We start from the raw sequence: 25,815 nt of genomic DNA, 5'->3' as shown, positions 1-25,815 counted from the left end.
GCCTCTCTAGTTGTTTCAACATTTTATATTGTGTCTCTCCAGAAAGATTACATGCTCGCCGAGGGGAGAGGGCAAATCTAATCTGTCTTTTGAACCCTCTGAAATATAGGATAGTGCTGGAAAATAAATATGTCCTCAATCAAGACCTGATTGACTAAGAAAACCAGTGATTGGTCAATGATGTTAGATTACCTTCTGTGAAACATTTTTTTTTTGGCAGGAAATAGATGGGGGTGGGAGAATGAAGGCTCAACTCAGAGGAAACCGAGTGAAGAAGAGAAGACACCAACAGACCTGACATTGCATCCCTACCTTGCCGGTTAATAGCCGGGTTATCAAATAAAGGCTGCTTGATCTCTTCAACCTCACTTTCCTCATCTTTAAAATAGCTGCCTCATTACGTGATTTTGAGGATCAAAATGAGATAATATTTGGAAAATGCTTTATATGCAGGAACCCACTTTGCAGTGTTATTCTTTATTTCAACTTCCAATTTTGTTTGGGTTAAGAAAAAAGGATTATTTTCTTTTTTCAAACCAACAAGGGAGGGAAGAAATGATAAAAATCACATTTTCCAGAATTGCTCTGACTTATGTAAGAAGTTCCGTCTGCCAGTGGTTTGCCTTTTCTCAAACCAACCACCGCCCGCTGCATGCCACACACCTGATTTGTCTGTTCCGTTCCCATAGGATTTTACAGCTCATAAAAGCATTTTCACATGCGTCGTCATTCAAAAATCCTGTGACACAGACAGTGCAGAGATAAGTATTCCCATTTCACTGATGAGCAAACTGAGACCCAGAGAGATTTAAACAATTCCCCCAGGCCAGCCTAGCAGGCTGACAGCCTGCCTCCCTCCAATCTTGTCCTCTTTCCATGACACCACATTGGCTGTCGTGTACACGTATATGAATGAGGCAGCCCCTCTTCCCAAGGCATTCTCAACCACAAACATGTTCACGGTCTACTTCCTAGTTAAGGAGATCAGTTCACTAGCATTTGTCTCCATAAAAATAATTAAAACATTCAAGCTAGAATTCCATCCAATTTATGAGTCTTCAATTTTTCCTAATGAATGTAAACATTATGAGCCTGACCTTTCTATATTTTTTAATAGCATAGCAGGCTGGTTAAGAATTAGGTAGATCCAATTCTAACACTCGCTGGATCAGGGGGCAAATGAGAAGCCTTTTTAGGCTTGGTAAATTGGAGTTAACAATTCCCAGCTCCCAGCATTCTGGTGAGAGGGAAATGAGATAATGTTCATGACGTACGCATGTGACTCGTGGATGAAAGCTGTTGGTATTCCAACTGTTCCTGGCTATGTGAATTCACATGGGATTTATGTCTGGATGACACGTGAAGGTCTAGCACTTGGACTGTAAGTGTTGTCATGGTTTGACAGTATTAATGAAACACTTCATTGGGCATTGGCCAGCATCACCTTGACGGGCCATCTCTGGCTGGCGTAACCCACGGGCCAGTGTGAAAAGGACATTTCACTGAGGACACAATGGAGTTGCCTTATTCTTCCTCCTAAGTTTTTTTTTTTTTCACACATAATCCTGACCCCTTAAACCCCCAGGTAGAACACTGTACGTGCGTGATAGGAATTTTGACTTTTATTGTTTGTACTCTGAGGGAATGTGGTTCTCCTTTTACACCCCACTCCTTGTTGGCAGAATTTGTCTGAGAGGCAGTAGAAGCAAAGTAACATACCAATGTCGGCATTTTTTTTTGCAATCCTTCTTCCTGATTCTGAACAGTGTTTTAAGAGTGATGGCTGGGGGGCTGTGGTCTACAATCTAGGAGTTGATCTCTATCCATGGTACATGTGTAAAAAGGTTTCCACCATGGAAGGTCAAAAGAGCCATGCAAGGTGTACAATGCCATCCTGACTTTGGAAATGAAGAAATGGTTGCCTAAAATGGCTAAGTAATTATATAAGGCCACATGGCAAAGAAAAGGCAGAGCTAGGATTAGAACCATGGTTTATCTGATTCCAAAGCCCTTGCTCTTGGACATTGTGGCTTAGAGTCTCTCAAATGCTTCTTTCTTAAACAAGGGCTTTCTGGAAACAAAAACTCTTAAGAAAAGGTAAACTTTTAATGATGGAAGTTCGTGTATTGTGGTGGTCCAGTTGGGAAATGGTGTGTTCTTTTGAGAGGCCAAACCTTTTTGTGTTTCTCAACCGTTGTCCAAAGAGGACGTATGTACTCTGCCTACACGTAGGGGCCTCCCTTTTCTGGGTCTTTAAAGAAGCCTACTGGGTGATCACTATTATGGTTAATAAGCACTAATATCCAGAGAGCAGGATTCTCCTCCATGAACAGGACCCTGGAAAGACTGGAACTGGGGAAGGCCGGAGAAGTCAACCACACAGTCGGGGCAACAGGCTCAGGGGAGAACTGCTGGTGGGAGCCTAAGGCAACATTGTCCAGTAGAAATGCCATGAGAGCCACAGATGTAATTTAAAGTTTCCTCAGAGCAACATTTTAAAAAGTAAAAACAGATGAAACTAATTTTAATATTTTATTTAACCCAATAGATCCAAAATACTTTCATTTCAACATGTAATCAATATAAAAATATGAAGGAGATATTTATCTTTCTTTTTTTTTTTTTTGGTACTAAGTCTATCAAAATCCAGAGTGTGTTTTACACTGACCACACATAATCTCAGTTTGGGCTGGCCACATTCAAATGCTTGAAAGCAGGCATGTGTGGCTAGTGGCTCCCATATTGGACCCTGCACGTCTAACAGCAACAGTGACATTGCAGCCTCCCCAACCCAGCAACTCTCACTCCCCACCCCCACACACACCCCTGAAACTTGCTTAAGCAAGCTAGAAATTGATTTCCCTCCAGTCCAGAGAAGGCTGCCCAGAGCTGGAAGAGTGGCTCTGTTCCCAGTGCTCACCCTGAGATCCAGGCTAAGTCTATCCTATTCCTCTGACAGCCTCAGCCTACAGCCTTTATCTCATTCTGGATGGCCTCTTCAGCATCCCTCTTCATAACCTGCTCCAGTCAGAGGGAATTCCCTTTTTTCTTTTTAAGGACACAGCCTTCTCTTCTTTCTTTTCTTCCTTCCATTCCTTCCATTCCTTCCATTCCTTCCATTCCTTCTCCACTCCCTCCCTCCCTTCTTTCCTTCAATCCTTCCTTCCTTCCTTCTTTCCTTCCTTCCTTCCTTCCTTCCTTCTGCAAGGGCCTGACCCATAGGTGGTACACTTCACTTCTCGCATCTCCTTGATCAGAATGTGGTCACACAGCCATGTCTCGCTATGGTCTCTGGCTAGATAAGCCAGTGGCCAGCCAGTGTGGAGAGTTCCACTGTTAAAGCTGGGAGGGTAAAGTAGAGCTTGATGGATAACTAGAAGCCTCCTCTGCCACTGTCCCCCCGCTGGAGTGTAAACTCCATGAGGGCAGGGATTTGGGGATGTTTTGTTCAATATTGTAGCCCCAGTAGTGGTGTACCGAGGACAGGGCAGTAGGAACATCCACCATGGCAGGAAGGAGTATTTCATGTGGCATTGTTTGAGTTGCCAGTGCATTATGATAATAAAAGTGGACTAACTTATAATTGGTCTCATTACTGTTTCTAAATTCTCTGCAGACCCTGCACCCAGTATTGGCTGCACTAGAGCAGACTGCTCCCTTGTCCAGCCCTTGGTATCCACTGAGCCCTGGCACCTAGAAGAGTGGCTGGTCATAGTAAACACTCATTGTCTGTAGAATGAACGAACAGATCTACCGCTGCATCCTTTCCTGCCGTTTCCTCCTGACTCCTTCCTCTGAGAAGACAGCCCTCACGAGGCAGTGGCCCTTATGACGTTTCATTATGGTTAGCCAGGTCTCCCCCTTTAAACCGTGAGCTCCTTGAGCACCAGAACCTGCACCAGCTGTCACAGGCTGGCACAGACCAGGTGCTCAATTAATGCTGGTGGAATGAAGGAACCAATACGGTTCATTGAAGGCCGCCCCCCTTGGCCACCTCTAGCCTGTTCGTAGCTGACTCCGAGCAGGAATTTTTAGTTCGATTCTCCTCATTATGTCAGAATAGGAGAAGACAAGGTGAGAAAGATAGACAGGCTCCAATTCGTGAGCTACCTTATAAGTCAAGTTAGGGAATGTGCACTTTATCCTAAAAGCAATAGGAACCAGGGATGCAGTTTAGCCAGGTAGAGTGTTAATTAGAGATATGGTTTAGTGATGTGAGAGAGGGAAGAAGGGACTGATTGGCCCTTTCTCCTCGCACCCTCTGACGTTAGGTTTCTAGGCACTGGCCCTTCCCGTTTCCTTTAGCCATTTCTGAGGGTACTCTGGTTCACCCTTTCAATCCAGGTGTTGCTCTGCTGTTCCCCGCTGTGATCTTTAATCTTCGCCTCTCATTTATGTCTGTGTCCAGCCTTTCATAGTTGAGTCCTGGCTACCTTTCAAACGTATGCTCCTCAAGGCAGGGGCTCTCCCTTGTCCACTTCTGTGTCCCCAAGGGGGCAACAGTGGACTACCAGTAAGTACCTGCTTTCTGACTGACCACCACGTGCTAGGATACCGGAGACGAGGAGGTGAGGAAGGAGCCTGAAGAGCACACTTGTCTGGCAGAGGACACAGAGTTGCCCTTCAGGCATCTGCAGAATGTTCTCGTGTTCCCTGGACTCTTCTCTCCAGGCTCACACCTCTGGCTCCTTCGAGCATTCCTCTGTGACATGATTTTAGTTCTCCCCACCAACCTGGTCTCTCTGCTTTCCGTGAATGATGGTTGATGTACAGCCCTGTTGACCTGTGGTAGCCGGAGCTGTGCCTGGTGCTCCAGGGGAAGTGTGGCCGGTGCAGGGGAAAGCAGAGAGTACGCTCCTTGTCACGAGTGTGATCCTGATCCAGAGAGAATATGCCATCAACTAATAAACCATCTCTATTCACAATAAGAAGCCTCTCCTTCCTCACCATCTCTCCTCACATTGTCTCTCTCTATTACTTTACTTTAAGTCTGCCACTCTGGGAGGGAAACTAGAGCTCATTCAAATAAAAGACACTATAAAAGTGGTTAATAGGGGTCGGGCGCGGTGGCTCACAGCTGTAATCCTAGCACTTTGTGAGGCAGAGGTCGGAGGATTGCTTGAGGCCAGGAGTTCAAGACCAGCCTGAGCAAAAACCAAGACCCTGTCTCTATAAAAAAACAGAAAAATTATCCAGGCATGGTGGCGCATGCCTGTAGTCCCAGCTACTTGGGAGACTGAGGCAGGGGGATCACTTGAGCCCAGGAGTTTGAGGTGGCAGTGAGCTATGATGATGCCACTGCACTCTAGCCCAGACAACAGAGCAAGACCCTATTTCAAAAAAAAAATAAAAAAAAGTGATTAGTAGGTTACTGCTATGTCTCTGTAAACACTCTAAGCACAGTTTGGTGAATATAATCAAAGACCAAAAAGATGTTCGATGCTCCTTACAGAGGGACACCATGCCTTGTTGTACTATTGTGAATTCTCTTGAATTTATCTATTTTGGTATTCAGTGGATTTGTTTTTGACATGTTGGATTTATGGATACTTTTATTTTTGGAATTTAGAAAAGAACACTGTGCCTGGCATGACATGAAGCCAACTTAGAAAACCCAAATTTGAATCCCATTTTTGCTACTTAACTAGTTGCGTGATCTTGGGCAAGTTGGTTAATCTCTTAAAATAGTTTCTTCATCTAAATAAGAATAGTAATACTAACAGTAGAATGGGCAGAAACATTGTGTAAAATGTACAAACAGTTTACATAATAACTAATACGAATGTTTTACAGGTATGTGAATATATGAAAAAGACGTTTAACTTTACTAAGAATAAAGACTAAGATATGATCTTAAAAAATGATAATACCTTAGTAGGTACTTGTTAGCAGTGAGTGCACAGAAATAGATACTCCCCTACATCAATGGCATAAATATAAATTATAAACATTTTCTTGGAAGACTATTGGGAAATATATGTAAAAACAAAAAAAACTTTAAAATGTGCATACCTTTGACCTAGAAAATAATTCCACTTATTGTTTTTAGCCTGGAAAAATAATCATAGATGTATGTAAAGATCTATCTACAAGGATGTGCATCTCAACAATTTTATAAATAATGACAAGTTGGATACAACCTAAATGTTTAATTACAGCTGCTAAAAATCATGTTTTAGAAGAATATTTAATAATGTAGTAAATACACAGTACATTCAAAAGAAAAAATCGTGTCTAGTAGAATTCTAATTTGTAAAAATAATTTATTTGTGTGTTTATATATGCATAAAAAATACATGCTTCATGTTGACCACAATTATCTGTGGGTTCTGGATGTAGATGATTTTAATTCTCTTTATGCATCTATTTTTCAAAATCCCACAACAATCACTGTGTTTAAAGGGTGGAATGAAAATGCTCTTACATATATTACAAGAATATGGTGGGAATCTAAATTTAAATTATAAATATCTATGGGGAAACGTCATGCAAACAATTATTCTTATTAGATATTATATTAATCTCAAACTTTGCCTTTCTTTTTCTCCCTCCTTCCTTTTCTTCTTCCCTCCTTCTCTCCACCAACCCCTTTTGTCTTTTCCTCACTGTGTGCTCTCTCCTTTCCCTCTGGGCTCTGCCTTGCTCCTGCTCCTGTCCCTGAGGCACATTGCTCAGCTGCCATTAGGAGTAAGAGTCAAACAGATTGCTGGCCCTGATCTGAAACTTAGTTGATTCAAACTGAGCAAGAAGTGAACAAGTTTCTTGCATTTCCTTCCAGACCTCTAGTAGCCCTGACACACATCCTGGACTAATCAAGACTGCGTGAAATGTGTGTCCATCAGTTCAGAGTTGAGCTCTTGTCACATAGGACCGAATTACCAACTTCTCAAAACCTGCCGGGCGTGGGAGGGTGTTCTTTTCTTCTGCATCCTGAGTGTTGGACGCCTCTGCCTTCCAACACTACTTGAAAATAGCTTTGTCAAACAAAGCATGAACACTAGGAGTTTCCTGACATTTTCATAACTACGAGCATATGATTTGCAGTTCATATTGAATAACGATGTAAGAAATCTGCCAAGAAAGCTCCAAATACTATTTCCAGCACTGGTTCATAACCAGTTACAGCTGCCTCACCACAGAATGTGAGCACAATAGACTACCATGTTCCATGGTCTCTTGCTTGCAAAGTTTGTATTGAGTTACTGGGAGTCATTCTAATGGGGGAAGTCACTCTCCTGGAAAGCATTTAAGATGAATAAAGCTAAGGGTTTAATGTTCTAATGAAAAAATTTGTCAATATTTAAATCAAATGTGTGAACACTAAGCATTTTTACATATGTTTGCTGCAGAGGTTTCAAGGCGGTCTTTGGCTTTCCAGACACGAATAAAGTAGATAGATGCACTGTTAAACTTTCGAACAATGACAAAGAAAAACATGGGGTAATTGCTTCACTCAAAGCCTGCCAGGAGATTAATTGCCTAAAAGATGTATTTTATGCAGTGTCCAAAAACTGCAGAATCTACAGGAGTGCCTTGCTTTCACTAGGAGAAAACATATGTCACCTCTCACCAAAGATGTTTATGTCTTTTCACAAACCTGTCTTTTTTCAGCCTAAAAACATTCCAACTGGAAATGACTACAAAGTCAGGAGTTGATAGGTTAGGGGTGTTTAGTAATGCTTAAAATAATACCCTCATGGAGTCAGATACAATTCTGTACCGCGCGTCCTGTATAACAGCAGCCGGTCCCCCAGGGGTTGTGAAGCCTTTTCATTTCTGGTTAGAGACATCACTGGGAGGGGATGGGGAGCCATGAGCCTGCCTTTGACCTGCCAACTCTGAAACTAACAGATTTTGAGGTTACAGAGCTCATGGGGAGCTAGCTAAGTGCACTTAAGAAGTAGGAATGGAACCTGCCTTGGTCCACCTTTGGGATTGTATTCAAATGAGGGCTTGCTGAAGGCTGATGGTGTTGGAGTCTACAGGAGGGCTGTGCAGTCATGAGCACTGAATGCAACTTCATCAACATTTGTGTGATGCCTTCTAAGAACCAAGTTGTATGTACTAGGCTCTGCTGGGTGTGAAATTGGGGATAAATTAAGATTACAAAGATAAATAAAAACAGATGCTGCATGTTAGGAACATTCTACCTGGTAGAGGAACAGACCTCTTAACAAATAACCATCATGTAAGGAAGTAAGTGCAGGATGCTAGAGCGTGCATATCTTCTCGTGGACTAATCTGAGGGTTCCAGGACAGCATCTTAAAGGAGATGAGGCTGAACTGGAAGGATGAAGGAGAGGGAGCCAGGTGAAGACAAGAGAATGGATTTCCTGGAAGGGAAATAGCCAAGGCACAAATGTCTGTGACAGTGTGATTGTTTTCAGAAACTACAAACTGCTCTTTGATACCAGGGCCTGGGAACCAAGGGAGGCAACACAGGAGACTGGGCGGAAGACGTGGATGGTGGGGTTGTTCAGGGGCCTAGTGATCGCTGTTACTGTGCTATGACTGTCATCAGTGCACTTTATGCAGCGGAGGGTCACTGAAGAGTTGTGAGAAAGAAATGATCTGATCTGCCTATCTGGTAGCTCATTTTATGGCAGCGTGAAAGAGCAATTTACAGGGCCAAGAATGGAGGCAGACCAGTTAGGAGGCTCCTGCAGCCACCTTGGTGGGACACACTGAGAGCTTAAACTAGAGTAACCATAAAAGGTTAGAATGGGAAAGAACATTCGAATTGGAAAGAACAGATCATATAGTTCAACTTCCATGTTATACAAATGGAGTAACTGAGGACAAAGAGGGTAGGTGACCTACCCAAGGTTGTATGGAAATAACTTTGTTGGCAGTCAAAATGGGACCAAGACCCTGGTCTTCTGATTTCCAGCCCAGTGACTTTTCCAGTCAGCAATGCCAAGTTCAGTCCCAGCATCCTGCTTCAGTTAGGTAATGCCCTAGAGAAACCTGAAACTTACTTGGCCAGCATTTTTTCCTGTCAAGATCTAGGAAGTGAGAACAGCCCTTGCTGGATGGAGGGACCCTGAATTAAGCCAGACCACCCGGGAGGGATCCTTTCTGCTCATTGTCTTTCTCTCTGGCTTTAGATATGTCCCCATCTTTGCCACCCTCTTCTCTTCCTCCAAAAAACCCTTCTCCAACTACTGCTTACGAAATTCTCTCTCTTCTGCTGATAGGCAGCGTACAACAAAATCCAGCACCTCTTCTCAAGCCTGTTTTCTGAGCATGTTAATCTTAACTACTGTATCATTGTTAAGCACTTGGACAATTTTGAGGACTAGTAATCTAATAACATCAAACTATTTCCATCTAAACTCCTTCCTTATCTATGTACATATAACCATTTTACATGGCGGTGTCATTTGTGTAAATATCGTTTTGTGTTGACTCTTTTTCACTAAATCATATGTGTACACATTTTCAAATATATAGTTGTTAGCTTTATAGTATTTCTTACAGTGGAAACAGCAGGAAATTTGGAGTGAGACACAAGGTTTTGGGTAAGAGACTTAATCTCTGCACCCCAGTTTCCTCAACTATAAAATGTAGATAATTTTACATAGAATGAGGGATTCCTGGCACAAGGTAAGTATATAGTAAGCTTCCATATCTCTCTCTCTCTTTCCCTCTCTCTCTCTCAGTTGCTTCTGGTTTGGGACAATATAGTATTTTCATAAGCATCTAAAGATGATCACAAATGATATCCATAGCTGAAAGTCAGGTTGCTTTTTTGGATCCACCTTAAGGTCTAGAATAGTGTTGAGCATAGAATGAAACTTTGGTAACTTGTGAAGGTAGGTGGAAGAAATGAAGAAGAGAAAAAGAGGAAACCATTTTAACTTGAAAACTAAATTGGCTAAGAAGCTTGGGGCCTTCCAATCTTGTATGCGCATTCGAGTAACAAGTATTTATTGGGTACCTGCGAATGGCAGCATGGTTTGTGGAGAGCATCAGCCTGAGGGGTGACACAGATTTCCCCTATAGATGGCCTTGTGCAGCCTTTGGAGGGTGGATGGGAGAGCAGAAGGTTGGAATCGGCTTCCCAGGTCGGGGAGTACTGTGGTGAGTCAGGTTGGGCTGGTGGGGACCCGGGCCAGGAGGGGAGAAAGTAGTCAAATTCAAAAAGTGCTTTGGAAGTGGATTTAGCTTTCAAGGTAGAATGTTCTACTCTTAAAGTCTTCCCCCTTCCTCTTCTCTTCATTTCTTCCATTTAGCAGAACTAAATGCATGGGAGGTGGTGGCCGGGCGGGGAAGTGGAGAGGTTGACTATACATTTCCAGTTGCTATAGGACCTCAGGCTCCCTCTTTGCTGCCACCATACAGTGGTTAAAAAATAAAAATTGGGAGGATTGAATTCACTTACTAAACATTTATTTATTAGGCATCACAATTTGATACTTAATAGGCACCGTTCTGGGCACTGGAGACACAGCAGTGACTAAAGTTCCTGTCCCCACAAAGTTTGTGTATAAATAATAACATATGGCAATACGGAATATGCCTGGTAGTGAGTGCAAGAGGTAATAATCAACCAAGTAAGAGCAGGGGCAATAGGGCCAGGGCGTGCACTCGGAGAGGTGAGGGGGGCGGGAGAAGTCCGCACGAGGACACTGAAAACTCGGATTTGACTTAGCATGGGCAGGGAGGCCATTGGAAGGGTTTGAGCAGAGGAGGGACATGATGAATCGGTACATCACGAAGTAATCCTTATTTTAATATGAGCTGCTGCTTCTACAATTTTTAAAATGTGTAAGGTTCTGTGTTTGACGTGGGCATCTTTGTATTGCCTTTTGGCGGGGTTGGGGGAGGCATTAAACTCACCATTGCTTCTTAGGGAGGCTCGTGGTCTTGTTTAACCACCGTCAGCAGAAGGAATGGGAAACAAAGCTGAGATGAAACAGAAAAGCAAGAATCGGGGATTGGGTTTCTGAGTAGTGAGATGAAATTAAAACCCTCCTAAGAAGTCCTTAAATTCCATTTACCATTCTTTCCACAAACCTTCTCTTTTTTCAATCCCTGGCCAAAGGCATAAAACGAAAAAAAAAAATCAAAGCAATCCTAGTAACATTTGTGGTACAAAATCTGCCCAGATTGGTATGTGTGAATTTCATATTATTCTAAAGTCCCATTATTCTCAGTGGGCAAATTTAGGGCACAGTATGAATGCCTTATATATGGAGAACAGCCAAAGCACGTCCAAAGGGTTTCTAATGAGAACTTGGGAGCCCTGAATTTGGGGACCCCAAGTCTCACCTATGCATTTCCAGGCTTAGCCTAACCTTAGGGGCAAAGCAGGCCCTTTACAGAGGAAAAGTAAAAACATCCAAGGCATTCTTAGAAGGTGTGAGGCCACCCTACCACGAAAACCTCAGTAAATTGAAGACAGCAAAAAATCACTCATTCCTTTTATTAGCAATTGTTCATGTTCTTACAAATACTGTATTAGTGCAGTCTTATCATCTCAAATGTGTGTCTAAATAGGAATAAAATACATTACACACATAATTTTCCCTCAAATTACATTTGTGAGAGACAAGCCTGGGTAATTCTGCTCCTTTTCCAAGTGAAATGCAGCCCTTGTGTTTCCAAACATCGCTGTGAAGCAAAGCCAATACCTTCCCATTTCTAAGTTGGACACAAGTAACTATTATGTGCTGCTCTGGAAACTCTGACACAACGTTATTCATCTGTTTGTTTTAATGGTTCATGGCCAAGGGGGAAAAAAAAACTTTTAAAATTTGATTTAATTTTTTAAAGTGAAAAAAGTGGTGTGAGACCGAGCAAAGGACCCTTTTGCTAAAGGGAATAAATGTTAGCAAGTGTCAGTGTCCAGGTGTGGGAAGCAGCACGTGATATTTGACACAGTCGCCTCAAAACTGCTTGTGCTCACAAAGGCATTCCAATAGAAGAAAAAGGGATATGAGGGTTAGCTGAATTCTCGACCTTATGGATTCAGGTCTTCTCTATGACTCATCGCCCCTCTCGGTTGACATGCCTTGATTGGCTCCCTTTGAAAACTGACCTTAAAGGTCAAGTATGTTAACACGTTACCCTCTTTGATGCCCACTTTCAGACTGGTCTTTAGAAAGCAGGGTTTGTGAGATAAGTCTGGGATCACATATTTAACCTATAATCTCTGACCACAGCCAGCCTGAGGCAAAGTCTGCTTTTGGTGCTCCTGACAGCACCCCTTCCAGAACATTTCCTCCTTCTCTCCAACCAGCTCTTTCCATGTCTCTGCCCATACCTGTCCAGATGCCCCTTCTCCCAGGGCTTTCATTTCAAGGCGTGTGCAATTAAAGCTGATAAGATTTAAATTATGTCCCCTGTTCCTGGTTGGCAGTAGTTAACCAAGAATGCTCCCAGGCTTGAAGTCTTCTTGGGGAAAAGGAAGGAGGTATTTTTAGATAGGTGGTAACTTTTTGGACCACATCTGATCATAATCTGTTCTTAAAGTTTCTGTGTCTCTGATCTTCTATCTACATCCTTTATTTAGATCCTTGATTTTGTAATGTATCCCTCTTTTTATTAAAAGACAGTGCTGATTTTCACCTTTAAGAGATCTCATTGCATCTCCTAAGGGAGAACCCTGCCTCTGAGGTGGGAAGCTTCACACCCAGCCCAAGGTTACTAGAGCCAATATGTGGTTATGCTTTTAATAAGATCAGCTAATAGATGGCCTGACTTACAAATTTTAAAAAGGGATACTCTCCATCCATTTATGGCCATGACGGTCTTTTCAGGAAGGTACTGGTAAGTTATTTTTGCTTGGGTAAAGAGAAATTACTACCCACACTGAGGAAAATAGCCCCTACTTTGCTAAATTGCTCACTGGAGCACACCTACGGGACACTACATCCCTTTGAGCTGTGTGGTGGCTTTCCTTCAAGAGTTCGGGGGCAGGCATCTTGATGTGATTTCATCTCCATGGCTCAAAACAGTGTCCATAAGAGGGGCTTAGCGGGGTATATTCAGAAGTGCTGGGTTATTTAATTCACTACAATCTGTCCCCGTGAGGCTGCCGTGCTGTGGGCTTGCAGAGCCGCTCACTGTCCCTGGCATTCCATTTGAACAGCCATAAGAATCAGAACAAAGGAACCTGCTGATACTGAGTACATTGCTAATGCTTCTATCAGATTAGTCTGCTTGGAAGCGACCCACAAAACTACCCCCAAAATCTCTCCCCAATTCTGAGGCTTGAAATTCCAGCCATTGGCCTTCTCCCACGGTCTCTCTACCTTGGCTCTTGCGAATAAATAAGCTATTTTTTTAAAACTAAGGTGAAATTCACATGACATAGATTTAACCATTTAAAAGCGAACAATTCAGCAGTAGCTAGTGCATTCACAATGTTGTACAACCACCATCTTTATCTACTTCCAGTATATTTTCATCATTCCAGAATAAAATTCCTTACCCAGTTACTTCCTATTCCTCCCCACCCCCAGCCCTTGGCAGCCACCAATCTGCTTTCCGTCTCCATAGATTTGCCTATACTAACTATTTCATATAAATGGGGTCATACAATATAAGCCTTTCGTGTCTAGCTTATTTCACTTAGCACAATGTTTTTGAGGTTCTTCCATGTTGTAGCATGTTTCAGTACTTCATTCCTTTTTTATGGTCAAAAAATATTCTATTGTATGTATCTACTACATTTTGTCTGTCTACTCGTCTGTTGAGGAACATTTGAGTTGTTTCCACCTTTTAGCTATTGTGATATCATGAATAGTGCTGCTATGAACATTTGTGTACAAGTATTTGAGTACCTATTTTCAATGCTTTGGTTTCCGTGAGGTTTTATAGCTAGTAAAATACCTCTATATCCATTCTCTTTCACTAAGAAGAAGTATGCATTTTACCTGGTCTTATTACCCTAAAATAGAACTTTTTAGGGCCAAATTCATCAGCAGGAATCCGTCCAGCTAAGTCTATTAGGTCTGCCCATGCCCTCTATATTCTGACGGGAAAGAAAATGGCTTCCAGTTTAGAGGGTGTTCCTGGGATGGAGAAGGGTCCACGTCGGTGGCCCAGCCTAGGCCAATCTCCTCATCTCTTACAGTTCTGTTGGTCAGTCAGTGGCAAGGTGGGCGCTAAACATAAATATTCTATGAAATCAGAAATCTGTGCAATGGTTTAATCAAGGCACTGGGAGTGGGGGTGTGGGGTGACTAACTTTCCTGGGGGAGACGTCTCAAAGATGAGAAGGGGAAGGCATTCCCAAGCGGACAGGAGGGTGGAGGGCGTGTCAGGCCCCAGGGTGAGCACAAGCCACCCCATGGAAGATCAAAGTGCACCCTCTGGTTTGAGACTAGCAAGACCCCCAGCGTGGCTCATACCATCAGGCTCACAGGCTTGACTGTCAGGAAAGGAAGCTGGAAAAACTGGCAGGAACTGGGTTACAACAGCAGCGTTTCCTTTCCTCGCCCTACAGTGGCTCCTGGATGGACACTCCTACTGCTGCCACATGGTTCCATGATTGCTCTTAGCGCTGTTTCGGCATCCTTCAAAAGCTCTTTGCCCTGGGGAAGGAGGAGACCCTGGAGGTGGAGGGCAAACCATGTTTGCCTTTCCCAACCCCATGACAGTGAATATGGAAGGCTGTAGAGGCCGGCAATGTGGTAACTAAATTACCTTTATGAGAAGCATGAGTTCCCATCAAAAAGCACCCCTGCACCTTGACATCACGGTAAGGTAGCCGGCGCACGCTGGTGCCAGCCACTGTGATGAATGGCCAGATTCCATTTGCCTTCTCACAAGGCACTCTTCTTCTCCATCGAACACAGCCTTGAGCACGCTCATTGCAAGTGCCCTTGCACTTTTGCTGCCTTGCCGCTTGCTTCGTGTTTTTAATTTGCCGAACATGGAGTGAGGCAGAAAGACATCAGTGATGAAAGAAGTGTGAGCTGGAAAAAAGCATAAAGCTGATTAATCCTGGAGGAGCATTTGTTTCCCTCCAGCCAAAGCCAGAGGGGAAAAATGGGAAAGGAACGAAAGGTGATTGTGACTTTATGTTTAAAAGAAAACCTTTTTGCCACCCAGCGTACACCAAAGCTTCTTCACAACAGAAAGCCCCTGTAAGCAGTGCAAAAACTTCCCTAACCAAACCATTTGGAAGGAAGCTATGTAGTGTGGTTACGAACCCTACTTTTGAGCAAATCTAGCTCTTCTACTCGCTGTGTAACTTTGGACAAGTTCTTTATGCTTTCTGACTCTCAGTTTTCTCAACTGTAAAATGGGAATAATCACATCCCTACCTTCTTTATAAGATTGTTATCAGGATTAAATAACTTAATATCTATTTTATAAGTATATAAAACTTAACAGTGCCTGGTATAGAATAAAGGCTCCTATATAGTCTCTTTCATATTTATGATTAGACTGACTTAATTAAGAGCAGTACTGAAAAGCAGGACGTAGTTACAGATCTAACAACATGGTAGAATGGCCTGAGCTTGAATTTTCAGATTCAATCCTAGCTCCAACACTTACTGGTTTTGTGAATTTAAACAAATCACTTCTCTGAACCTGAGTTTCTCCCTCTGTAAAATAAGGGTGGTAATACCTCGGCAGGGCCCTCTTTGAAGAAAGCACCCAACACAGTACCCAGCAAAGAGCAGCAGACACTTAACACTTTTGTTTTTGTTTTTTTTTAGTACTGTGATTCTCAGCCACATTCAAATCACCTGGTGGTTTTTTTTTAAAGCATGAATACCTAATAGATACCTAAGCCTCATCCCCAGAGAGTGTGATTTAATAGGTCCGAGGTAGGGCCTGGACATTGGTTTTTCTAAAGCTTCCTGAGGAGATTCTTAGAAGCAGCCAAGAACTACTCCCAAGCAGAGACCGTTACATACTGATTTGGGGTTTTGGGGGGCAGGGGGGTGTTAATCTGTCCCCAAGAGACTGGCCAGACTAGCAGGGATTCTGGGCACAGTCAAAAATTCAATACACCTGCGGCTAAGCCCTTGATAAGAAATGTGTGGTTGAGGAACTGCATTCCATTTTATTCTGAGAAAAAGTATTCAAAGAGTCTTTTTAAGAGTCTTGAACTGGAAAGGTGGTAAGAAGTTTAGCCTAAGCCTCACACATAAAATATGGGCACTCCCAGTAGGTCAGGGATTTATATCTGGGGGTAATTCCAGGGTTTTGTCCTCCCAAGAGATATAAATTGAGGCCTTGAGAGTTTAATGTGGGGGCGAACAACGTGTTCTCATAATGACACCTTAGAAACCCAGGGCTCTGCTAATGCCCACGGATAGAAAAGCATCATCTGTAATAGCAGGGGGGTGGCCTGGGGGTGTGTTCTCGTCTCTGTACTTAGGTTTCCAAGATCCAAGGCGAGGTCATCGAAAACCTTCTTTCTCCCCATAGGTTTATGGTATTAGTTACCCAATAAAAGTTGGGTTAATTTTACAACCCAAGTAAAATTTAAGCCAAAAAGGCTTCAGCATTACTCTAGGATTTATGAAAGTAAACATGTGGAGTGCTAGCAGGATTGTGCAACATTAAAATTTCAATGTCTTCATGTCAGGTATATGATATATTCATTTGTATGTGTACTTAACGTTTAAGTTTTTAAAAGCTTTGCAATACAAACTATTTTGGGGACCAAATCGAAGATACTTCGCCCATCTCCACCTTCAAAAGGACTGTTTTAATTAATGAGGAGTAGAAAGCAGCAGAAAACAAGCATCCTGTCGGATTTCTTTTTCACTTGGTGTGCTGCCATACTGGCTTTCTGGACTCCTACACAAACCCCCGAAGTGGGGAAGTGCAACACCACAGTCAGACCACAGTCCATTTTACAAATAAATGCCCTCCTTCATAACTGTAGATACTTTGAGAATAACTATGTATTATCTCCACAGTTCAAAAAAGCTTTTACATTATGTGATGGAATTGTCATGACTTTCACTCGTTGGGTGGAGAGGTCAATTATCATCTCCATCTTGTAAATAACAAAACCATGGCTCAGGGCTCTGACAGCTTGCCTAGGGATGCCCAAATGTTGAACCCAGTAAGTGAATTTTGTTCTCCTGACTTTTGCTCTAAGGTATTTTAGCTGAGAAGAAACCAAGGAGGGAAAACAATATTTTGTTGAGATAATGTATTGAGGGGGGGGATCCAGGGTCGAGGTCAGCCCATGAACGCGGAGGGCAGCTAAGCCCTGGAAGAGCCCTGTACGGCCTCTGTCCGGTCAAGCTGAACCTACCAGCTTGGGTCCTCAGCTCCAGCCTTTGATCTCCAGCCCCTTCGCTTGCCACACTGTCGCTAATTATGTCACTTTCTGGTGTCCCTCTGTCTTCAAGATAAAATCTACTAGCACCCCCTTTTTTGAATTATTATAATTTTGAGGCGGCAAGATTTTAATAAGACTATTTAAAAAAAAATTTAGGGAAGCATGAAAGCAAAGTCTCCATGGACATTTTCTAGATCTCCCTGGATTTAGAGACTCATTTCGAATTCTCCAGCCCATGGTTTGCCCTGGCCCTCTTCGTGCAGCACGGAGATGATGCATCTTAAGCAGTGAGGAGCCACATAGCTGGGCTGCCCTCGGGTTTCTTTCCAGATGCACCCCACTTCTTACCCTGGGGAGCCCCCTAATTGAAATGTCAGTTGGAGTGGATCTTGCGGCTAATGCACCCACACCTTTGTAGCAAATGAAGCAGAAATAATCTGTCCTTAAAAAACAAAAAACTGTAGAACATGTGCCCAGATTTCCAACTCATTTCCTCTTAACTATTATAACTACATCATCTTCCAGCGCACCACCAGCTGCGAAAATAAAAAGCATTCTCTCCCATATTTAAGGATGATTTTGTGCTTTAGGATGATTTTCTGGAGGTGTAGGAAACTTGACCAACGTGACCAACAGATGTTTTAAGTGATGTTTTAAAAGAATTGAGCAAAAGCCCCATTCCTTAGCCCAGTCTTTAGTATACTGTGCCCGACTATGCCCCCTAGTGACTATTGGGGGCATCGTGCAGTCAGAGACAACAGTGTACTGTGTGGATGTGGCGCATCAGCTCATGTCTGTGCTTCGTTTTTAGAGATGAGTATGAAGAAGACGGATTCTGTCAGCCATACAGAGGGATCGCATGTGCGAGATTTATTGGCAACCGCACCGTCTATATGGAGTCTTTGCACATGCAAGGGGAAATAGAAAATCAGATCACAGGTAGGTCACACCAGTGAAATTCTATTCATCCCTTGAATAAGTGTTTTCCTCACCAAAAGCTTTATTGAGTTCCCTTCTCGACAAAGCGTTAGGCCAGGCATGGGGATTGGGATCAGGACCATAAAGAAGCATGAGACATGATCTCTGTGCTCTGGAATTTACATTAAAATAATTTATTGAAGGTTACTCTTCGAGGAAAAGGAAGCTTTGAGAAGTCTCACATTCATTCAAACACCCAATAAATATTACTGAGTGCTTTCTGCGTGCCAGGAACTGGGGAGATGATGGTGTAGTGAATAAGCCAGGTATGTCCCTGCCCTCACAGAGCTTACTGTCGAGAAGCAACATGATGCAGACTGAAAAGGAATGAATTTAGAGTTTAGAATTCTGGACACTAATCCGAGAACTGTCATTACAGTGACTTTGGAGAAACTGCTTACTCTCTAGGAAAGTCTCTTTCTTCCCCTGTGACAGGAGTGATGAGACAAGATGACCATAGGTCTCTTTCTGCTTAAGCGTTCAATATTTTACCCATCATGTTTCTTCATTGAACGTATCCTTTTGATGGAAATCGAGTAGTGAAGCACTTTCTAGCACACGAGTTGGGAGAGTGTAGGTCACCTTGTATGATTTTGCACACCCAGTTCTGGTGGCTGCTGCAGCCCTGTGCCCCTCCCGTTAGCGTAGTTATTACGCCTATGTGCCAAGTGCCTTTGGCAATCCATTCAAACTGCCTGCATGAGCGTCTGATGAAGTTGCCAGACCTAGCGAGTAAAAATACAGGATACCCAGTTACATTTGAGTTTCAGATAAACAGCAGATAATTGTTTAGTATAAGTATGTCCCAAATGTTTATCTGAAATCGAAAGGTAGCTGTTGTCCTGTAGGACAGCTCTGGAATTTAGGAGAGGCCAGAGCAAACCAAAGGAAGGAACATAGAACAGCAAAAAAAGTCAGAAACTGTGTCCTACGAGGAACATGAGGAGCTGAGAGGAGCTAAGTGATATTTAACCAGGAGAAGCCACTGTAGGAAGATGTATTTGCTGTTTGCTGAAGCCCTCAGGCTTTCAAGAGAAAGAGGACTCAAATTCCAGAGACTGGGAGGCAGATTGACAGGGAGGAGCTGTGGAAGGCACATTTTAACCTAATATAAGAATGTTTTAATATACTTTTTACTAAGTATTTATAAAAATAAATGGGAATTTTGACATAAATATTTGGTAACCCATTTATAATAATTCTCTCTTAGAGATTTTCAGTGGGCATCATCTTACTGGTATACAGTATACAGTTTTTTTACCAAAAAAAATCCATTTAGGTTTGTTTAACTCAACATTTCCCAAACTTGTTTGACTGTGTAATCCCAATTTCTCAAACACTGCTGATATTGCACAGGGTTAATGTTCTGAGGAATGTACTTTGAGAAACAGTTTATCAACAGCCTCATGGGCTGCCTTGTGAGGTATAGCTCCTTGTCCATGGAGGGAGGTATTCAAAGGTAGGCTAGTGCCCTTTCTGTACGTGGATGCCCTACTGGATAAGAACTTAATCTAAGGGACCACTGATATTCTGTGACACACACTGGAACAATTGCAGTGTGCTCTTTGAGAACCTCCAGGTGAGCTGCCTCATGTTCCGAAGATGGAGTAGAAAATATTCAAGCCACGAAGAAATTAATCAAATTACCCCAAAGTCCTCTAGCCGCTCTTGCCACCCGGCAAGACACAGAACTAAATCCTGTGCTCAGCCCCTGCCACCAAATAAAGCAAGTTCTGCCTCGCAGCTGTCAAATGTTTTGGAAGTTTCACAAAAGTAATAAAAAATACCAGATGAAACACGACGTTCTATTGCTTTGTAGTAAAAAATGAAAAATATATTGTACTTTAACCTAATTAATTTTTTTATTAGGAAACAGTACATATGTAATTTAATCCTGTTTTTTTAACTTTGTAGTCAAAATGATTTTTTTCAAGCCAGTGAAAGTAAGCTGCTTAGACATCTGAAAAGAATCTCCTTCCCTTGGCCTTGTCCGTCTCAGCACGGCAGATTCCTCCCCGCCTGTGTTTATATCTGATATCCGGTGACTAGATAACCGGGGAAGATAAACCCTGGCCTCTGGGAGTTAATAATTGTGTTTGTTTTTCAGCTGCCTTCACCATGATCGGCACTTCCAGTCACTTATCGGATAAGTGTTCTCAGTTCGCCATTCCGTCCCTGTGCCACTATGCCTTCCCATACTGCGACGAAACCTCGTCGGTCCCAAAGCCCCGAGACTTGTGTCGCGATGAATGTGAAATCCTGGAAAACGTCCTGTGTCAGACAGAATACATTTTTGCAAGATCGAATCCCATGATTCTGATGAGGCTGAAGCTGCCAAACTGTGAAGATCTTCCGCAGCCAGAGAGCCCAGAAGCTGCAAACTGCATCCGGATAGGAATCCCCATGGCCGATCCTATAAATAAAAGTAAGTGGTTGCCGTCACTAGAATGGGCTGCTATTAAAACTTTTTTTAAAAGTAAGTGGTAACCCTGATCTGTGCTGTTCTAAGGGCCACCAACTCTATGGCACAGTGAGAACCAGACGTTGACCCACCCTAATTATTCACACTGTTGGTTGGATTACCTTCCAGTGGGCTAAATACCGTGCCTGAGCATCCAGCAGTGGATTACGTATAATTATCTTCAAGAAGCTTCATGAAGACAATAACTTAAAAATGTGGGGGCTGGTTTCTCAATAACTTAAATACAGAATTGCTATTTGACCCAGAAGTTCTACTCCTGAGTATATTATCAAAAGAATTGAAAACAGGTGTTCAAACAAAAACTCCTATGAGGATGTTTATAACGACACTATTCGCAGTGGCCAAAAGGTGGAAGCAACCCGAATGTCTGTCAGTGGATAGGTGGGTAAACAAATCGTGGTATAGCTGCACAATGAAATATTATTTATCCATAAAAAAGGAAGGAAGTACAGATACATGCTGTGATCTGATGAACCTTGAAAACATTATACTGAGTAAAAGAAGCCAGACACCATTATATGATTCCATTTACATGAAATGCATAGAATAGACAAATCCATAGAGACAGAAAGCAAATTAGTCATTCCCAGGGGTAGTGAGGAGTGACCGCCTAATGGATATGGGCTTTCCTTTTGGGGTGATATATGTGTTTTAGATCCTAATAGTAGTGAAGGTTGCACAACATTGTGAATGTACAAAATGCACTAATAGTAAATTTTATAGTGTGTGCATTGCACCACAATTTAAAAAATATATGGGTTTGCCTGGACATCTGTACCTCCACAATATGCTGAAATGAAAAAAATATATATATATATGGGTTTGCCTGGACATCTGTACCTCCACAATATGCTGAAATGAAAAAAATATATATATATATGGATTTGCCTCTGTCCTCTACACTCTCAACACTGCCAGACAAAAGACTATTCCTCTGTCAATTTACCTTTCATCTAGAATTAATCTCACCAGCAATTTTTTAGTTTCTTTTGGTAGTTAATACTATTTTATTTACATAAATTAATGCATCTAAAATGCTTAGAACTGTGCTTAGCACATAGTAAGTGCTCAGTAGCATCATTATTACTATTATCATTACCCCTCCCGACTCCTTTAGTTCAACCCAATAGATTCTGCAGTGTTTTTAAGTTACAGCCCCTGTGGTCACATGCGAGGGCTGCTTCTCAGGGGTGTCCACTCCATCAGCGCAGAGAGACCCCCGACTCCTGATAGAAACCCCAAACTCACAGCCCCGTATAACATTGGCTATGAATTACCAACTAGATTCTTTATCACATGATTCACGTCTAAGGCCATCAATCGGAGTGGAAGGAAAAGTTTGGCTTGAACCTTCCTTGAACCATTCACTAGGAAATTACTCCTGTGCCCCCAGGTCCCACCCCGGTTCTGATTTCTTCTGTGTTCGATGTTAAAAATGCTTGTGGAAAACCGATTTTTTTTTTCCTGAAGCATAAGCTTTAAATCCTTCCAGGAATGTAACTGCAAGGCAGGCCTTGGGTCCGAGCCCGGCAAGCAGGGAGACTGCCCTTCGTGGCCCCTGACCAGCAAGGAAGCCTTGGCCACGAGGTTAATTACCTGCCCTCCCCTTCGGAAACTGCTGGCTGGGAGCTCCGGCTTCTCCTCTGTTCCTTTCTAACGGTCTGGGCTTTTTGTGTGTGTTTTTCAGATCACAAGTGCTATAACAGCACAGGCGTGGACTACCGGGGGACCGTCAGCGTGACCAAATCAGGGCGACAGTGCCAGCCGTGGAATTCCCAGTACCCCCACACGCACACCTTCACCGCCCTGCGTTTCCCAGAGCTGAACGGAGGCCATTCCTACTGCCGCAACCCAGGGAATCAGAAGGAAGCTCCCTGGTGCTTTACCTTGGATGAAAACTTTAAGTCCGATCTGTGTGACATCCCAGCATGTGGTAAATAGAAGTCATTTCCCCCAATGTATTCGATCACCTTTAAAAGATCCCTAACCCATCACCGTCATTTGGGAGAATCCTTTAAGGGGGACAAAGAAGAATGATAGTGTTCACTTGATCGCAAACCATTTCCAGGGTGGATAATCCTTGCTATTCCTACATAAAACACCTTGGAAGGTACCAACACACACTGTCAAGGGATAAACTGCTTTTATACCTACCACCCTTGCTCTAGGGGATATCACAGGGACCCAGCTCTGCAGAGGCACAGGTGGGGCAATATATCGCAGTCATTCCTATTGAGAAAGATGGTCTGTGTCCAGATGTACCTTTTTAGCACAACAGGTATTAGAAGCAGGAAAAGAACTGTTTTCCGTGCATCCTTGAGAAGGGATCTACAGGCAGGATGGATCTACAGGCATTACTCAGTCACCCAGGGCAAGCTTGGATAAACTGGGTCCTTTGTCTCCTCCATTAATACTACAGAAGAAGTACATAGGTGTCTTGAAAGAAAATGGAATTCCTGAGTCAATTTGTTCCTTTTTCTAGAAAATGTTTGGAGGGTAGGAGAAGGAGAATGAAAATGTTGGGGAAACCTGGAGTTTGGAGCTATTTTGGAACTGATTCATCTTCTTGATCCTAGTTCTCATAGATAATGTCAAGTGGGTTTCTCAGGCATAGCGAGAGAGTCAGGATGTCACTGCCGGGAAAGCCATAGAAAAAGCTACAGGGTGGAGAGTGGGGGGCCAAGAAGAAGTAACGGGGCACTCACATAACACAAGTCTTTTACTAGATAATTAGCCAAGCCACTCATCCAACAATATTTGTTGAGTACCTACTAGGTGCCAAGTACTTACTCATCCGGGCATGGGGAGATGGCAGGGACCCTAAGCAGGGAGAAGGCATAGCACATCCACAAAGGAGCAGAAGCCACTGGACTGGAGCAGAGTGAGCAAGAGGGAGAGTAGAAGATTAGGTCAGAAAAGCAACAGGACCCAATCACTTAAGCTTTTACCCTGAGCAAGCTGGAAAAGTATGAGAGTGTTTTGAACAGAAGAGTGGCGTGATCTGACTTACATGTCCAAAGAATCACTCTGGCTGCTCGGTTGAGACTAGACTGTAGAAAGGATGCAAGAACAGAAGCAAGGAGACCATTTGGGAAGCTTCTGCGATAATCCAGGGGAGAGATACAGAGGTCTTGCCAGGAGGAGGAGTGGAGGAAGGCATGACAGGTGGGCGAATTCTGGACATATTTTGAAATTGGAGATGATGGGGCTCCCCAATGGACCAAAGAAGGTGGGACTCAGGAGCAGCTCCAGAGCTTCTCAAAGGGATTGCCTCTTGCTGAGATGGAGAAAACAATAGGAGGGGCCAGTGCGGTGGGAGCTGGAATCAGGAGTTTGCTTCTGTTCATGCTGAGTTTGAGATGCCTTTTCGAAATCCGAAAAGAGATACTGAGGAGGCAGTTGGCTATCAGAGACTGAATTTCAGGGTCAAGGTCTGGGATGCAATAGACATTTGGGAAATGTCAGCATACAGACAGCACTTAAAGCCATGAGATCCAAAGGGAAGAAGAACATACCTGGTTGATGAGAGAAAAGGAAATGTTAGTTCAGAACAGCAGAAGCTGACTTTAGGCTCAGTGGTCAGGCTCAATAGCCTCTAGTTCTAATGTAACAGCTACTTACCTGAGTGGCTACTATGTGCCACATCCCATGTGAAATATCCTATCTCTGTCACCTCATTTAGTCTTCATATCCAGCCTCTATCATCCCCATTTTATGCATAGGGAAACTGAGACTCAGTAAGAATTAAGCAGTTTGCCCAAGGACACCCAGCTATCATGATTAGAACTCAGGTCAGCCTGATTCCCAAGTCTGGTTTTACACTAAGCATACTCTCTCTTCTAAGAGAAAACAAAATGAATCTGCTTAAAAGCAACATCAAGTAAACAATCAATATGTAGTTTGTAGTAAGAGCAATTTACCATGGTAGTTAAGGGCATGGGTTCTCACATTTAAGTGCCTGGGTTTGAATCTCAGTTCTTCAATGAAATAGCTGTGTTCTTAGCCCTCCTAATCTCATTTTTCTCATCAGTAAAGTGGAGACAGTAATGATGTACACCCAGGGTTTATTGTGAGAACAAATGAGTTGTTAACTGAAAAACCCTATGATGTCTGAACATAGTAAATGTTCAATAAATATTATCTATTATAATTATTATATAATCAATATATGAAGAGAAATCTATTAAAATTATTATATATACTGAACATATGTAAGAGGGATGCTTGCTCACAACTCAGCAAATATTGTTTGAGAGCCCCCTGTGGAGTAGGGGGGTTAAATGGGGAGTAAAATGGGATTTTTGATGTATGTCAGTTACAATACAGTATGTACAATACAACAGAAGTTAGCACAAATGTTGCGGAACAAGGAAGGGGAAGAGCTAAAAGACGCCAAAGAGGTCCACAAGAGAAAGTACTAAAAATATTAAAAAGAACCCTACTGAAAACTTGAGAAATAATTATTCTATGATTTCATTCTTAGCTGTTACCTGTTATCATAGTGTCTTTTCTTAGTATTATGAATGGTTGAACATGCCAAGTTTGAGAAAAATGGCCTTACCTCTTTTGTGTTGCTGGGCTTTAAAATACCTTCATATGCAGGATAAAGAACAAATTATGAAGTAAAATCTTAATTTCCAACTAATGCCCATCAGAAGTGGAGAGGTAATATGCCCATAAGCTGGAAGATATGTTGATAATCTGATTCAAGGATTCAAGCTCTACTACAATTAATTTAAGTGAAGCCTATAAATTATACATAAAAAGTATTGGTTTTCATTTCAATGGTCTTGCTGAGGCATCCAGATCAAGTACACACTCTGAGGAATGAAAGAAACTCTTGAAAGGTCTTTCGGACCGTGTAGAAAGGGAGAGATCACTTACATCTACATATTTTACTGAGGTTCAGAAGGGCTAAAGGACTTGTCTAAATCACACAGCCAACAATTGATACGGTTGGACCTTGAACTCTCACCTGTCTACACACAGCTCTGACCACACTGTAAGCTCATACCCTTTTACCAGACACTGTGCTCTCTCCTATTTAAAGATTTTTTTCAGAAATAAATACAAGAACAACAATAAGCTCAAC

The 25,815-nt window shown here is 42.6% G+C and overlaps 1 protein-coding gene across 1 annotated transcript in view; it reads left to right on the top strand.

Annotated features, from left to right (window-relative positions):
• The window catches only part of ROR1 (receptor tyrosine kinase-like orphan receptor 1), a 381,360-nt gene that overhangs the window by 326,133 nt on the left and 29,412 nt on the right, over positions 1-25,815 (top strand). The window contains exons 5-7 of the mRNA XM_012639398.1: positions 18,075-18,202; positions 20,349-20,666; positions 22,411-22,656. Coding sequence (XP_012494852.1) covers positions 18,075-18,202; positions 20,349-20,666; positions 22,411-22,656 — 692 coding nt within the window. The remainder of the gene's footprint in view (positions 1-18,074; positions 18,203-20,348; positions 20,667-22,410; positions 22,657-25,815) is intronic.

Source organism: Propithecus coquereli, unplaced genomic scaffold (assembly GCF_000956105.1).
Source record: "Propithecus coquereli isolate 6110/MARCELLA unplaced genomic scaffold, Pcoq_1.0 Scaffold14, whole genome shotgun sequence".
Classification (NCBI taxonomy): Eukaryota; Metazoa; Chordata; class Mammalia; order Primates; family Indriidae; genus Propithecus; species Propithecus coquereli.
Note: the sequence above shows the minus strand (reverse complement) of the source record. Positions and strands in the feature narration are given on the sequence as shown.